Source organism: Odocoileus virginianus, chromosome 12, assembly GCF_023699985.2.
Source record: "Odocoileus virginianus isolate 20LAN1187 ecotype Illinois chromosome 12, Ovbor_1.2, whole genome shotgun sequence".
NCBI lineage: Eukaryota > Metazoa > Chordata > Mammalia > Artiodactyla > Cervidae > Odocoileus > Odocoileus virginianus.
The window spans coordinates 65,687,700-65,700,710 of record NC_069685.1 but is presented as its reverse complement, the minus strand read 5'-3'; the positions used below and the strand labels follow the sequence as shown (position 1 = coordinate 65,700,710).

The 13,011-nt window shown below is 46.4% G+C and overlaps 2 protein-coding genes across 14 annotated transcripts in view; one reads left to right on the top strand and one right to left on the bottom strand.

Moving 5' to 3' along the window:
- SFI1 (SFI1 centrin binding protein) overlaps nt 1-8,480 on the bottom strand; it is an 86,687-nt gene extending 78,207 nt beyond the window's left edge. For 4 of the 7 annotated variants that reach the window (XM_070475601.1, XM_070475605.1, XM_070475604.1 and 1 more), the window contains exons 1-2: nt 2,491-2,835; nt 683-811 (exon numbers count right to left, since the gene is read on the bottom strand). In XM_070475601.1, coding sequence (XP_070331702.1) covers nt 683-705 — 23 coding nt within the window. In that variant the 5' untranslated portion in view covers nt 706-811; nt 2,491-2,835. Of the gene's footprint in view, nt 1-682; nt 812-2,490; nt 2,836-2,876; nt 7,462-8,411 lie in introns of those variants that run through there. The other 3 variants (XM_070475603.1, XM_070475602.1, XM_020871623.2) reach the window with 3 other exon arrangements.
- Nucleotides 7,560-13,011, top strand: part of EIF4ENIF1 (eukaryotic translation initiation factor 4E nuclear import factor 1) — a 39,584-nt gene continuing 34,132 nt past the window's right edge. For 4 of the 7 annotated variants that reach the window (XM_070475610.1, XM_070475609.1, XM_020871627.2 and 1 more), the window contains exons 1-2: nt 7,720-7,815; nt 8,734-8,853. In XM_070475610.1, coding sequence (XP_070331711.1) covers nt 8,761-8,853 — 93 coding nt within the window. In that variant the 5' untranslated portion in view covers nt 7,720-7,815; nt 8,734-8,760. Of the gene's footprint in view, nt 7,639-7,719; nt 7,816-7,947; nt 8,113-8,250; nt 8,270-8,733; nt 8,854-13,011 lie in introns of those variants that run through there. The other 3 variants (XM_020871628.2, XM_020871625.2, XM_020871629.2) reach the window with 3 other exon arrangements.

Sequence of the window (13,011 nt, the reverse complement as noted above, 5' to 3'; positions counted from 1 at the left end):
CTCTTCCTGCTCCTCAGTGTGCTGACCTGCATACAGGGTCCCAGCCTTTGCAGGGTGGAGACTGCAGCAGCTGCCACTGTAACCTCAGCACAGGTGGGTCTCACTCTTCAAAGCCTGCGCCAGCTTTAGAGGAAAACCTCTGATTGGCCCCATGCCCACCCCTGAACCGATCCCTCTGTCTTAAGGGGCAGGATACTCATCAAGGGCCAGGTGCAAGTCACCACTGTGAATCTGAGGTTTGTTAGTAAATTACAGTCTCTTTATTGTAAATTCCCTCCTTTTTCCTTGGGTAGCCAGAACTGAAGTCTCTTATTTGGAATCAAAAGAACCTTAGTGCAGGCTGAAAGCAGCCATGATCCAAAGGAGGAGAAGGAGAAAGCCAGCCTCAATATAACTTCTTAGGAATATCATCCTTATTTCTGCTCAAAGTAAGAATTTTAATGATGGATATCTCCACATACCCAAAATGGATTCTGACTGTAACATAAAGTATAAAATGTGCATTATACTCTATACCCTAGATGAGAAACCCAAAATATCAACAAAAAACTGTTACTCACTACTCCTGATTTTAGGAGAAAACTACATTTTAAGAATTTATGATTTTCACACACAAAATATTTACAAGCTTTTAAGTAAGCCATAATTTCAGTTACCTTTTTTGTCAAGTCTCAACACTCACCTGGAATCAACCTTCCTCTCCATTCTCTGCTTACTCTTTTTTTGCTGAAAATTCAACCCGTGGCTTGATGCACACTTTTCAGTAAGCAGATTCTTATGAATCAAAAATTAGTGATCTGTGCATGGAATACTAGGAAAATTAGAAAATAAGCATTAATTCTCAGAAAAAATGATGGGAAAAACGAGAGAGGAAGAGTTGCAATAGTCTACTTGGTTCAGCATGAGCCTTCCCAGATGGCCCAGTGGTAAAGAATCCGCCTGTCAATGCAGGAGACATGGGTTGCATCCTGAGGTTGGGAAGATCCCCTGGAGAAGAAAATGGCAACTCACTCCAGTATTCTGGCCTGGAAAATTCCATGGACAGAGGAGCCTGTCTAGCTACAGTCTATGGAGTCACAAAGAATCAGATGCAACTGAGGGCGTGCGCAGACACACACATTTGGTTCAACAGTGAATATTTGTTATTTAACGTAAACACTATTAACAACAAATTACCACATACCCACGTTGATGGGATGAGGAAAGAAAAACTGAGCCAAGTACTTATTTCCCACGAATAATGGTTGATACAAGGTGCAAATTTAACAAATCAAAAAATATCACCTATAACGTTCTTTACTTCCAATTTACAAGTAATATCAGGACGAACAGTTAGAAGAATGGAAACTAGAACTGCAGCCTGGAGACTATTTTCTAATATAAGCTTTCAATATTAATTATCTTTTGGCTCTGCCAGGCCGCACATGGGATCGTAGTTCCTGGGCCAGGGAGGACAGAACCTGCACCGCTGAAATTGGAAACTGATAATCTTAACCACTGGACTGCCAGGAAAGTCCCAATACTAATTTTTTAATAGACATGTTAATTTGAAAAATGCAAATCTAAGAGTAACTTAAAGAAGTCTCTACAGTATTCTGCAGCTTCTAACAATAACTGAGAAATGAGTGATCTTGCTAAAGAAAAGCAAGTAAATACCTAAATTTATATGCTAAGTTGCAGAATAAATTTCAACTACTTCTTCCAGGAAGGCTTCCATGGCACTTAGCTGAGTACCATGCCACCTAGAAAGTCTATTAGAGTCAAAAATAGCATTCATGAAGTGGGACTCTGTGTCAGGTACGGTATCAATACTGAGCAATTTTCATTAACTAGTTGCTTTAACACAACCACCTCAACAGATGGTAACCATCCTCATTTTATAGATGAAGGGCTCACGTCATCACTAAGTGGTACAGCTGGGGCTGGTAGGCAGGGACCTAACACCATTCGCTCAACAAACATTTACTATAATCCAGAGGTTAACAATAAACCTGAACTGCCTCCCATCAAATAAAAACTGAGCTCCACGAGGCTTCCCTGGTGGTCCAGTGGTTAAGAATCGGCGTCCCAACACAGAGGGCCTAGATTCCATCCCTGGTCAGGGAACTAAGATCCCACCTGGTAAACAGAGAAAGCTCGCGCGCTGCAACGAAGACTCAGTGCAAACAAAAATAAATAAGTAAATTAATTTTAATTAAAAAAGATAAAAAGCAAGCACTAATCTCCCACTCCGGTGTTCGCCCAATTGGCCCTCGGGGCTCTGGTGTGGCCCCTGAGTTCTGCAAACCCTCGCTGTTCACTCGGCCACAGGGAATTCGAATTCGCGCGCGCCAACGAGCCCTACACGGACGCCGCACACGCACCCGCCAGGGCGCACCTGACGCGCGGGGAGGACGCAGGGCCAGAAGAGCCGACCCCGGGCGGCGTCCTGCGCGCCCTTCCCACTCGCCTACCCTCTCCCACCTCAGCCCCGCGGGGAGGCAGCATCACCTGCACTTCCAGAGGAGGAGGAAGCGGACGCGCCCACAACGTTGTCACCGACCGGGCTCGGAGTGACGTGCGCTCGCCTCTGGGCTCCGGCCGCAGAGGCCGAGCCCTTCCGCCTCAGACAAGTCTCGGGAGGCACGGTCCCAACTCCTCAGGCCGGCGCGGCCCGTGCCTGCCACCTCCTCGCTTCCCGCGCCTCAGGACGCAGGTCTCGCGCCGGCCCCGCCCCCCGTCTCCACGGCAACGCTGCGTGAGAGAGGGACGCCCCGCCCGGGACCAGGAGTTCGCGCAGCCTCAGTGCGGTAGGGGGCACGCCCACCCCCACCCGCCTACGCCGCCTCGCAGCGTCCGGAACGTGAGTTAACCGCGAGGTGCGTGGAGAGACGCACCTGCCTGGAGCGGCCCCGCCGAGGGGCCGGTGCCTCTGTGGCTTGCTCGCTTCTCCTCTCAGAACTCAACTTCCTATCGCTATTGGACAGGAGCGCTGGGAGCTGTTTTATTTGCTTTACAATATCGATGTCGGTTTGAACCTGTTTGGAGTGGATTCACGAGTTACACTTCGCGGGGCAGGCACTAGAGACGAGCGAGGCGACCGAGGTCGTCCTTCAGCCACCTCCGGCCTCGCGCGTGATGGGCCGCTCTGGGCTCTCCACGGTTCCCGGGGAACAGCGAGCCTGTACCGAAGCGCGCACGTGCGTGCAGTGGGGAGATTGTCAGCGAGGACTGCGTGGGTGAGGGCACGTGGTTTCGCAGCCGAGGAATTGAGATTATCCCAGGTTGATACCGTCTCTTAACCATTACTTTTAAAACGTAATTAACAAGCATTAATGATTACTATTGCATAAACAGTCGTTAATTTTAAAATTTGGGCCCACTCATCATCTTTTTAACATGGGGATGGGGGACGCTAGGTAGGCCATTATTTTTTTCATTGAAGAATAGTTTATTTACAGTGTTAATAGTTTCAGGTGTACAGCGAAATGATTCAGATATATATTTTCAGATACTTTTTCATTATAGGTCATTAAGGTAGGGCATTTCTGTATCCTTGCCTTCTGTGTTTTGTAAAACATTTAAAGCCCCTGAGATTTCTGGTGGAGAGCGAAAAAAAAGTCTAGCATTATGAATATAAATGCTTGAGACATTTTACCTTAAAAACATGAGGAAAAATAAGTTGGGTGCTTTGGGATTAGAATCACAGGTAATTTGCATTTTTGCTCTATTTTCTACTTATGTCAGTTTTTGTAATTAAAAGTGTTTAAAAAGGAGAAGGTCCACTTTAGCAGGACACGGGACAATCTTTTATCTGATGTGGCCAAATACTTTTTAAAATAATTTAGTGACTTTCAAAAGTCTTAACATGGTAACTAGTATTTACTTACTGTAAAGTTATTTTATAAGTATGAATATTTATGTAAATAATGTTTATGCAAATTACAATAATCCAGGAAGATAAATCAGTAAGCATGCTTTTTATTTTATTTTTTTAGTAGCATGCTTTTTAAATGATTTACTATCTTGTCATGTGCATTTACCACCGTTGGTTTTGACCGATTTATGAAGGAATTAAAGCCATTTCTATTTGAATTATAATAAAGTAATTAGTCCTCTTGGGAAACATTAATCAGAATAACAAGAGATAGTGCACCAGCACTTGGTGGTTGTCAGACTCTTTTAAGTACTTTGCATATATAAAATCAAAGATGTAAGGTGCCAGGAAGGGTTTAGGCTCTGCAAATAACTTGCTGTATGGTCTTCCAGAAGTCCCTTAACAATTCCTTTGTAGTCCTTGAGTACTACAAAATCACTGCAGATGGTGACTGCAGCCATGAAATAAAAAGACGCTTACTTCTTGAAAGAAAAGCTATGGCCAACCTAGATAACATATTAAAAAGCAGAGACATTACTTGGTCAACGCTATGGTTTTTCCAGTAATCATGTATGGATGTGAGTTGGACTATAAAGCTGAGTGCCGAAGAATTGATGTTTTTGAACTGTGGTGGTGGAGAAGACTGTCGCGAGTCCCTTGGACTGCAAGGAGATCCAACCAGTCCATCCTAAAGGAAATCAGTCCTGAATGTTCATTGGAAGGACTGATGTTGAAGCTGAAACTCCAATACTTTGGCCACCTGCTGCAGAGAGCTGACTCATTTGAAAAGAACCTGATGCGGGGAAGGATTGAAGGAGAGAGGAGAAGGGGACAACAGATGATGAAATGGTTGAATGGCATCACCAACTCAATGGACATGAGTTTGAGTAGGCTCCGGGAGTTGGTGATGGACAGGGAGGCCTGGAATGCTGCAGTCCATGGGGTCACAAAGAGTCGGACACAACTAAGTGACTGAACTGAACTGAATCCTTGAGTACATGATGCCACAGCTGTGAAACTGTTCAAATCCTATTTTCCTGGAACTAGGGAGTACCCTTGGAGACAGAAAAGCTGATTAGAAAAAAGCCCATTTAGAAAGGTGGAGAGCAGTGGAAATGTAATCCCAACTTCATGAGTTGAGGCTGCTCTCAAAATTTCTAGGTTTCTAATTTTCATTTGCTTCTCTGCTGTTCTTGAACTGCTCATTTCCCCAATGGACTGAAACTTGGGAGTCCCCTGATGCCAAACAGTGAAACAAGAATTTGAACCTAAACCAAGATCTTACAAATAATTTATAAGTAGAATAAATCACTTATCTCTTTCTTACTCTCTCAAAGGGATTTCCCATACTGATACTTGAAAGTTCATTTTAGTTGCAAAGGAGGCATTTAGAATTACAAATTATCATTCCTGCCAAAGAGAGTAACATTCAAAAGCTACAATGAAACAAAGATTTGCAAGCATCTAGCTTTACATGACAGGTGAAAGCAGCTCACAGATGGCTCTCCTTTAGTAAATGATTGCCTTTATTCTTAGGTAATAATTGTCTCCTTTAGTAAGGATAAATGAAGGCTCTGAGAGGTAAAAAGTAAATTGAACAAGATTCTACAAGACATTAAAGAAGAGCCCGGGGGAAGAGTACAATCTCACTAGGATAGATCAGAGGACCAGGCCTCTAGCATAATAGCTACCATGTCTGGAGCACATTTCATATATGACTTGTAATTAAAAACATGCCTGCAAATTCTGTGACACTTCCTATACAAAGGTGTAGTCTAAGTCCTCTTCCCCTAGATACAGGCCTGGCTTAGTGACCTATACCTAAGGACTAGAATGTGGGATGTGGGATCGCCTCTGGTCCAGTGGTTACAACCTCGCCTTCCAACGCAGAGGTTACTGGTTCAATCCCTGGTTGTGGAGCTAAGATCTCCCGTGCCTCTTGGCTAAAAAAACAAAATATAAAAGAGAAGCAATACTGTAACAAATTCAATGAGGCCTTTAAAAAACAGTCCACATCAAAAAAATCTTTAAAAAGACTGGCACGTGGCAGAACAGACAATGAGTGACTTGGAAGCTAAGCTAGACAGTTTACGACTGCCTGGCCCTCTCCTCCCTGGACACTTGACCTGGGAATCTAGCGACCAGTGTGAGGGAGCTCAGGCCACACAAGAGACCAGGTGTTATGTGTTACAGCCAATAGCTCCATTGGTTCCAGCTGACAGCCATCACCAATTGTCAACCACGTTAGTGAGCCATTTGATGTTCCCAGTGCCCGACCTTACAGCTGAAGCGGAAGGGAGCAGAGACCAGCTGTCCCAGCTAGAACCACCCCAGATTGCAGATTTGGTGCAAAGGAAATGTTGGTTTAAGCCACTGAGTTCTGGGATTACTTGTTACACAGCAACAGATAACCAGAAGAGTGTTTTTAATGTTATCTCTAATTCCCACTACAAGCCTGGAAAGTAGGTACTGCTATTTCTTTTTGATAGATGAGTAAACAGGTTCAAAAGGTAAAGTAACTATGGTTTCACACTGAGTATCAGGGCCAGGATTTAACAGCTTCAAAAAAAAAAAAGCCTGCTCCACTTCTCCATAGTGGCTTGCTGATAGAAGACAGTTTGTAAGAAACACATTTTACCCAATATAACAGAAAATAAAAAGTTTTCATAATTGTTTTCTCTGCTGCCGAGACTCACAGGACGGGGACTCAGAGCTCACTGACTGCCCAATGGGCTGATTTCACAAGTGAAGCTTAAAGAAAGCAGGCTCATTGAAAGATATGTAGACTTCGCTATCCTTCCACGAGAAAAATTACGTTTCCCTCCACAGTCACGTATCATTTCACGGTCCCACGAGGCAGAAACGGGCTCACACGCGATCTCCGTTCAGCCTTTCCTCCCAGCACGGCAGTTACTCTCATTGCTCACAGAGGAGGGGACTTATATTGATATTTTTGCCTCTCTGTGGCCCTGCTGCTGGTCCCAGCATTACGTACCAAGCGCTTGACATCTACAATCTCATTTTCAGCCAAAAGTACTTGCACTTCCCCTTTCTGTGCAGGCTAAGGGAAGATTGAGGTTACGGGGAGGGAAAGAACATTTCAATGAATGTCAGTCGCCCGTAACTCATTAAGAAGCAACGTGGCAGTTTTGCTTGTTAACACAGCAACCCGTAATCTCGCTTATTCCTCATACACATAGATCATTTCAGTAAGAAGAGCGGAACTCAGTCAGAGCTTTGCCCAAGATGACACCACCAGCTTAAAAAAAAAAAAAAAGAGCCGAGGTTCGAACACACTCCGGAAGGCTCCAAGCCCCCAGGTTCGCCTAACACAGTATCCCGCTGCCGAAGCCCCAGGGTTCTCTACCGACGCGGATCGTGCAAACGCACCAGCCGCCGCCTTCCGAGGTTGCAACCCCCCGACCCACTTCCCAGCCCGGGTTGCCTTCCTCCGACAGCCGCCGGGCGGTCATGGTGGGCTCCAAGCTCCGCCCGTCTTGTCCTTCCCGTCCGCCCCGCCCCGAAGCGCGCGTGGGAACGCGGCCTTCTCCCCGGGGCTGCCCGCGACGACTGCCTGCGCGCATACGGGAGCGCTCTCCCGGCCCCCGGCCCGGTCTCCACCCGCCGCCGCCATCGCCTCCCGGCTTCCGCCTCCCCGCCGCCGGGCGCACGCAGGGGCCGGCGCCCTGGGAGCGCGCCGCGATGTTTCCCTTTTCCTGCCGGCACCGCCGTGGACACCTCACATCCGGGCGCGCGGCGGCGAAGGCGGTGCTGGGGTCCGGGTGCGTGGAGGGAGTTATTAAGGGGGAGGGGGCCGGGGAGGAGGGGCAGAGGGCTGGGCCGCGGTTACGGCGGCTGAAGGGAGACAGCCCGGGCTGGTGGGGGGGCGAGAGCGAAGGCCGCGCGGGGCAGCTCTCGGGCCGGCGCGGGCGGCGGGGGAGCGGCGGCCGAGGCAACCAGTAAGGGCCGGGGGGCAGCGGCGGGGTCCGGGGCTCCGCGCGCCTCGGCCCGCAGGGAGAGAAGGGGCGCGGGCGCGCTGCGCCCCGGGGTCGCGTGCGTGAGCGCGAGCGCCGGGGCGCGCGCGGGGGGCGGGCAGGGACCAGAGGCCAGCGGGGCGGCTGGCGGGCATCGGGCGGGCTGGCGGGGCCCGAGCCGCCGGGCCGGGGTGGACAGCGGCGGGCCTGCGCCGGCTCCAGCTCAAAGCGCCGGGGCTGGGGGATTCGGCCCTCCCGCTCCCTCTGGCCCGCCTCCCCTCTGTGAGTACCGTCCCCGCCCTTCCTCCGAAGGCGGCTGCTGGGCCAGGGCCTGCGCGAGAGGCCGGGGGTTGGGGTCGCGGCCCGGGGAAGCCGAGATTCGGATCTGAAGCCGGAGCTCGCCCCTTCCTTGGCACGGGCGCCCCTGACATGTCCACAGGTGCGGCGGGCCAGGCGAGGGGAGCTGTGGCCCCGTCCCCAGTCCCCTGCCTCCGGTAACAAGGGGCAGCTGGCGCCGTCCATTGGCAAGTGACAGGCACTTTACCACTGCCCGACTTCCCCGATCCCAGACCGTCTCCTACCTGCCCCCACTTCGGGAAACTTCCCCACTACCGCCGGACGGCCCTCGCGAGTGGCAGCAACCAGCCTTGGTTTCTTTTTATATTAAAGCTGCTTAGAGGCTGTCCCCTGATCTGGGCACGTTCCACTTCTGCTTTCCCTACCCTGTTGATGCTTAGAGCTCTTGTAAGAGATATCCAAGTACCAGTGGCTTTGTTTCCAGTGGGTCCTGGTTTATAGAAAGGGCTTTTTAAAGGGAGTCCGAGATAATTTCAGTTTCTTAAACTGTGAGGACTTTTGAAAATTTATGGTTCTAGGTGACAGTTTTGTGCTGATTTTTTCCAGGTGCAAAAAACTGTCAACCAAGGAGCCATGGATAGAAGTGTGGGTGAAACAGAAAATGGAGATGCTTTTCTCGACCTGAAGAAGCAACCGGCTTCCAGATCCCCCCATCGCTATACAAAAGTAGGCTTTGTTACTAATGAAATAGTGTTTCTTTATAGGTGAGGAGATTAGCAACATTGTGCAGAAACTTCATTAGCACTGTTTAAAGGGGCAGTCTCATTCTGACTAACTATGTGGACTAAATATTAACTAGATTTAGTAAAACATTGCTTTGAAACACCCAGACTTTAAAATTTGCCCCTAAGTAGGCTTCCACGGAAGGCTCAGATCCTCCCTGTGTGAATTTGTGGATTGGAATATGTTGGCACTTCCCTGGTGACTCAGTGGTACAGAATCTGCCTGCCAATGCAGGAGACCGGGTTTTGATCCCTGAATCGGAAAGATCCCCTGGAGAAGGAAATGGCAGCCCACTCCAGTATTCCTGCCTGGATAATCCCATGGACAGAGGAGCCTGGCTGACTACAGTCCATGGGGTCGCAAAGAAGAGTCGGACAGGACTTAGCAATCAGACAACAGCAGCAAATATGTTGGCGCACACTTTGTATAACAGCTGTGTCACTGGCGTGTTACTGCTGACTTACAGCCCGTAGAGGAAGGATTCCAGCTCTGGGATGCCTTGCAGAAATCGGTGTCCTCTGTGCTGATGTTTCCTTGAGAGGTGAACTCACAGGAGTACTCTTTGGTGTGCTTGCCTAACCAGACTTTTAAATTCTTTTTATGTGCTGTTATAAAATGGATATGGACTCAAGAAAATAAGACTTTAATCATATTTCCCTTAGCTGAAGACTTGTGGTGATTTCAACTCCTTTAGATACCTGCTTTTCCTGGGGTTGGGGGAGGAATCACCTCAAGGTCATGTGTTTATTGAAGCTATTGCTTCACTGTCTTATGGGCTACTGACCATTTCTGAAGCAGTTGACGAGAGCATTGAATTCTTTCCTAGTTCCCTGAAATGTGTTGGGCTGTAGTGCATAAAATGTGCTTGGGACTGTTGGTGGGAAGGGTTATGCCCCAGTTGGGCCTTGTATCTGTTACTTCCCTTGTATGAACCCAATCAAGGCCTCTAATGTGGTTGTTGTCCCAGGCTTCCCAGGATGCTGACTGGTTAGTGTTTTAAACTCAGGACTTGTGTATGCACTGATGCCACTGCTCTTAACTAGCTATGTGTGTACTGATGCTGCTGCTACTTTTAACTAGCTAATTTTGATTCTTACTAAAAATAAATATTACTCCAATAACATTGGGTACTTTAACTACTTGATAAAATACCCAATGTTATTGGAGTTCGTAATACTCATTTTTAGCATAAAAAATATTTTGAGGACAAGAGTGTTTCCACTTGTAAAAGGTTTTTGGTCAATTTCTATCTTAACCCAATCTGTTTTGGCATAACAGAATATGCAGCGATAGAAAGCACTTCTTCATTCAGTTTTGGTCTTCCCAAATGTAGTTTGTCTCAAACCTGAGAGTGCTTGAGTAGTATTTCACAACTTAAAATCATTACCTAAAATGTTGACAAGTGAAATCTGAATGGAGAAAGGCTTATTAAAAGAAAGGAAAATGCTTTTATAAATTCATGTGAATTCAGGTCTCCCAGTACTTTTTGAGTAAAAGTTCTGACTGGTACATGATGTTGTAGAGTCCAGGCATAGAGGCTGTTGAATCACTTTCACACCCTGATTAGAGGGTAAGATGTATATTTCACTTTTTAATGTATATCCATCTTTATGAATAAGTCATTTTTATGAAGATATTATTAATTATAATAATATTAAGATACTATTAATTTCTCTTAGTGTAGAACTTATGTATGTCTACAGTGAAGATTAAGAAGCTCAGTATTGCCTGTATTTGACAATCTAGCCTCAGAATTCTGCCTCAGTTAGATAAATGTGACTTCAAGAAATTTTTTCGGTTAATGACAGTTTAGATTCAGTGGTCTCTACCCAGTCTAGTTAGAAATAGTTGTACTTTCCACCTTGTTTAAGAGTTTTTAGTTAATGACAATTATAGGGGCTTCCAGGTGGCGCTGGTGGTAAAGTATCTGCCTGCCACTGCAGAAGACACGAGAGACACGTGTTCGATCCCTGGAGGAGGAAATGGCACCCCACTCCAGTATTCTTGCCTGGAAAATTCTATGGGCAGAGGAGCCTGGCAGGCTTTGTGGTCCATGGGGCTGCAAAGAGTTGGACAGGACTGAGCACAGACACACACAGTTTTAGGGTCACGATTGGGTAGTGTTGGGGTATTAGGTTAGTGCTTTCATATACATTTCTCAATACTCTGGTAATTTTATGTGGGATTTGAGGCAAACTAAGCCTTTTTCCTTTTGAAGGATGTTTAAAACAGTTCTGTGTTCTTAGCACTATAGTAAATGGTCTGTTGATTCTACTCCTGGAATGATATTTAAGCCATCCTCCTCCCTATCTATTATATTGGGACCAAACTGTTGGAGTAAATAAAGCATTTAGTGATGTTTCTGCCTCTCTTTAACCAACTCTTTCAATGAGACTTTTTAACCAACTCTCAGGTGGGGCTCATTCTGCTGGTCCACTGACGATGCTTTGAGTAACAAGGCTTTCGTCTTCCATGGGAAACTTGAAATATGGTGTTGATGTTGTCAAAGAGCTCAGGTGCATAGTTACTCCTCAGGGTTCAGTTAGTGTATGTTGTGCTTCCATGAATGTCTCAGGAACTCATGTAAGAGTCACACTGGGAATTTTCAGGCCTCCTCCTAAGCCTCAGTGATTATTAATTTGGATGGTTATAAGTAGACTTATTATATCACTTGCTATTTTGAGGGTTTTGAGCCCTTAATGTGTAAACCTACTCAGGTCCATTTTGCCACATTGGCATTTTCCTGAGATCAGAAGCTATGATTTGGTAGTATTTGAATGGTGCTTTTTTTTGAGTGAGTGCATTATGTTTAAGGACTTTGGAAAGTTATAGAGTAGGATCCCACATCAGAAGTCATGGATTAAAAATGGTTTAGACAGTGGTTCTCAAAGTGTGTTGCTTGAAATAACGTTTAGTGAAAAGTAAAAGTTTTAGCTGCTCAGTCATGTCTGACTCTCTGCCACCGCCATGGACTTTAGCCTGCCAGGCTCCTCTATGGAATTCTCTAGGCAAGAATAATGGAGTGGGTAGCCATTTCCTTCTCCAGGGAATCTTCCCAATCCAGGGATTGAACCTAGGTCTCCTGCATTATAGGCAGATTCTCTACCATCTGAGCCACCAGGGAAGCCATGGTTTAGTATCATCTGGTAAACTGTTAGAAATAGAAAATCTCGGGCCCCATCTCATAGGCATTGAATCAAACTCTAGGGGTAGGGCCAGCCATCTCTGGCTGAATAACAAGCAATTCAGAGAACTCTAACTCAGATTCAGTTTGAGAACCATTAGTTTAGAAAACAGGAGGTAGTGAGGCTTACAAGTGGAAAAAGTTGGGGACTCATTGAATTGCTTCTTACCTTCTTCAGAGGTCTTCTTTTACCAGTTCTTGAGATGTAGTACCTGCTCTTCAATTAGTGATAGCATCTTTTGCCTGAAATACAAAATAGAAATGCTTAGGGACTGTCTCACTGTTCAGATCCTTGGGGTTTTTTTTTTTGTTTCCTTCAGGTAAGAAAACTGATTCTCTTAGATCACAGAGTATTACATGCTTGGTAATTTTCCTCTTTTGCTCTTGTAGCTTGCTACAGACTCCTTACTGAATGCTGTCACCTGCCAGTTGGACAGGGAATAAAAGCAGAGGACATTTAGAATATTCAGCTTGATACTGACCAATGTTAAGCATACATGTTAAATCTACCCACCTGAAAAATAAGTGTTGGATTATCTGAGTTGCCTGTGTGCTCTTCATTGTCTTGACTAGGTATAAATTGGCACCGTAAGTCAGTGTAAGGATCTTTAAAGGAAACCACCCTGATTTGTGGCTGATGGGCAGTTGGTTACAGTGGTTCAGCCATGTTGATGTCTTTGCTTTACGTTTTGTTCTGTTTGTTTCTGTGTGTTTGTTTGGCCACGCTGCACGGCTTGCAGGATATTAGTTTCCCAACCAGGGATTGAACCTGGGTGGGCCCCAGCAATGAAAGTGCTGACTACCAGGGAAAATCATTAAGAAAACAGACAAGCAACTGAAGTGGACTGCTTTGAGTAATCATTCTGGCCTTCTTAGAATCACTTGTGAGCCCTGAAGTCAAGCCTTTGAGAATACCC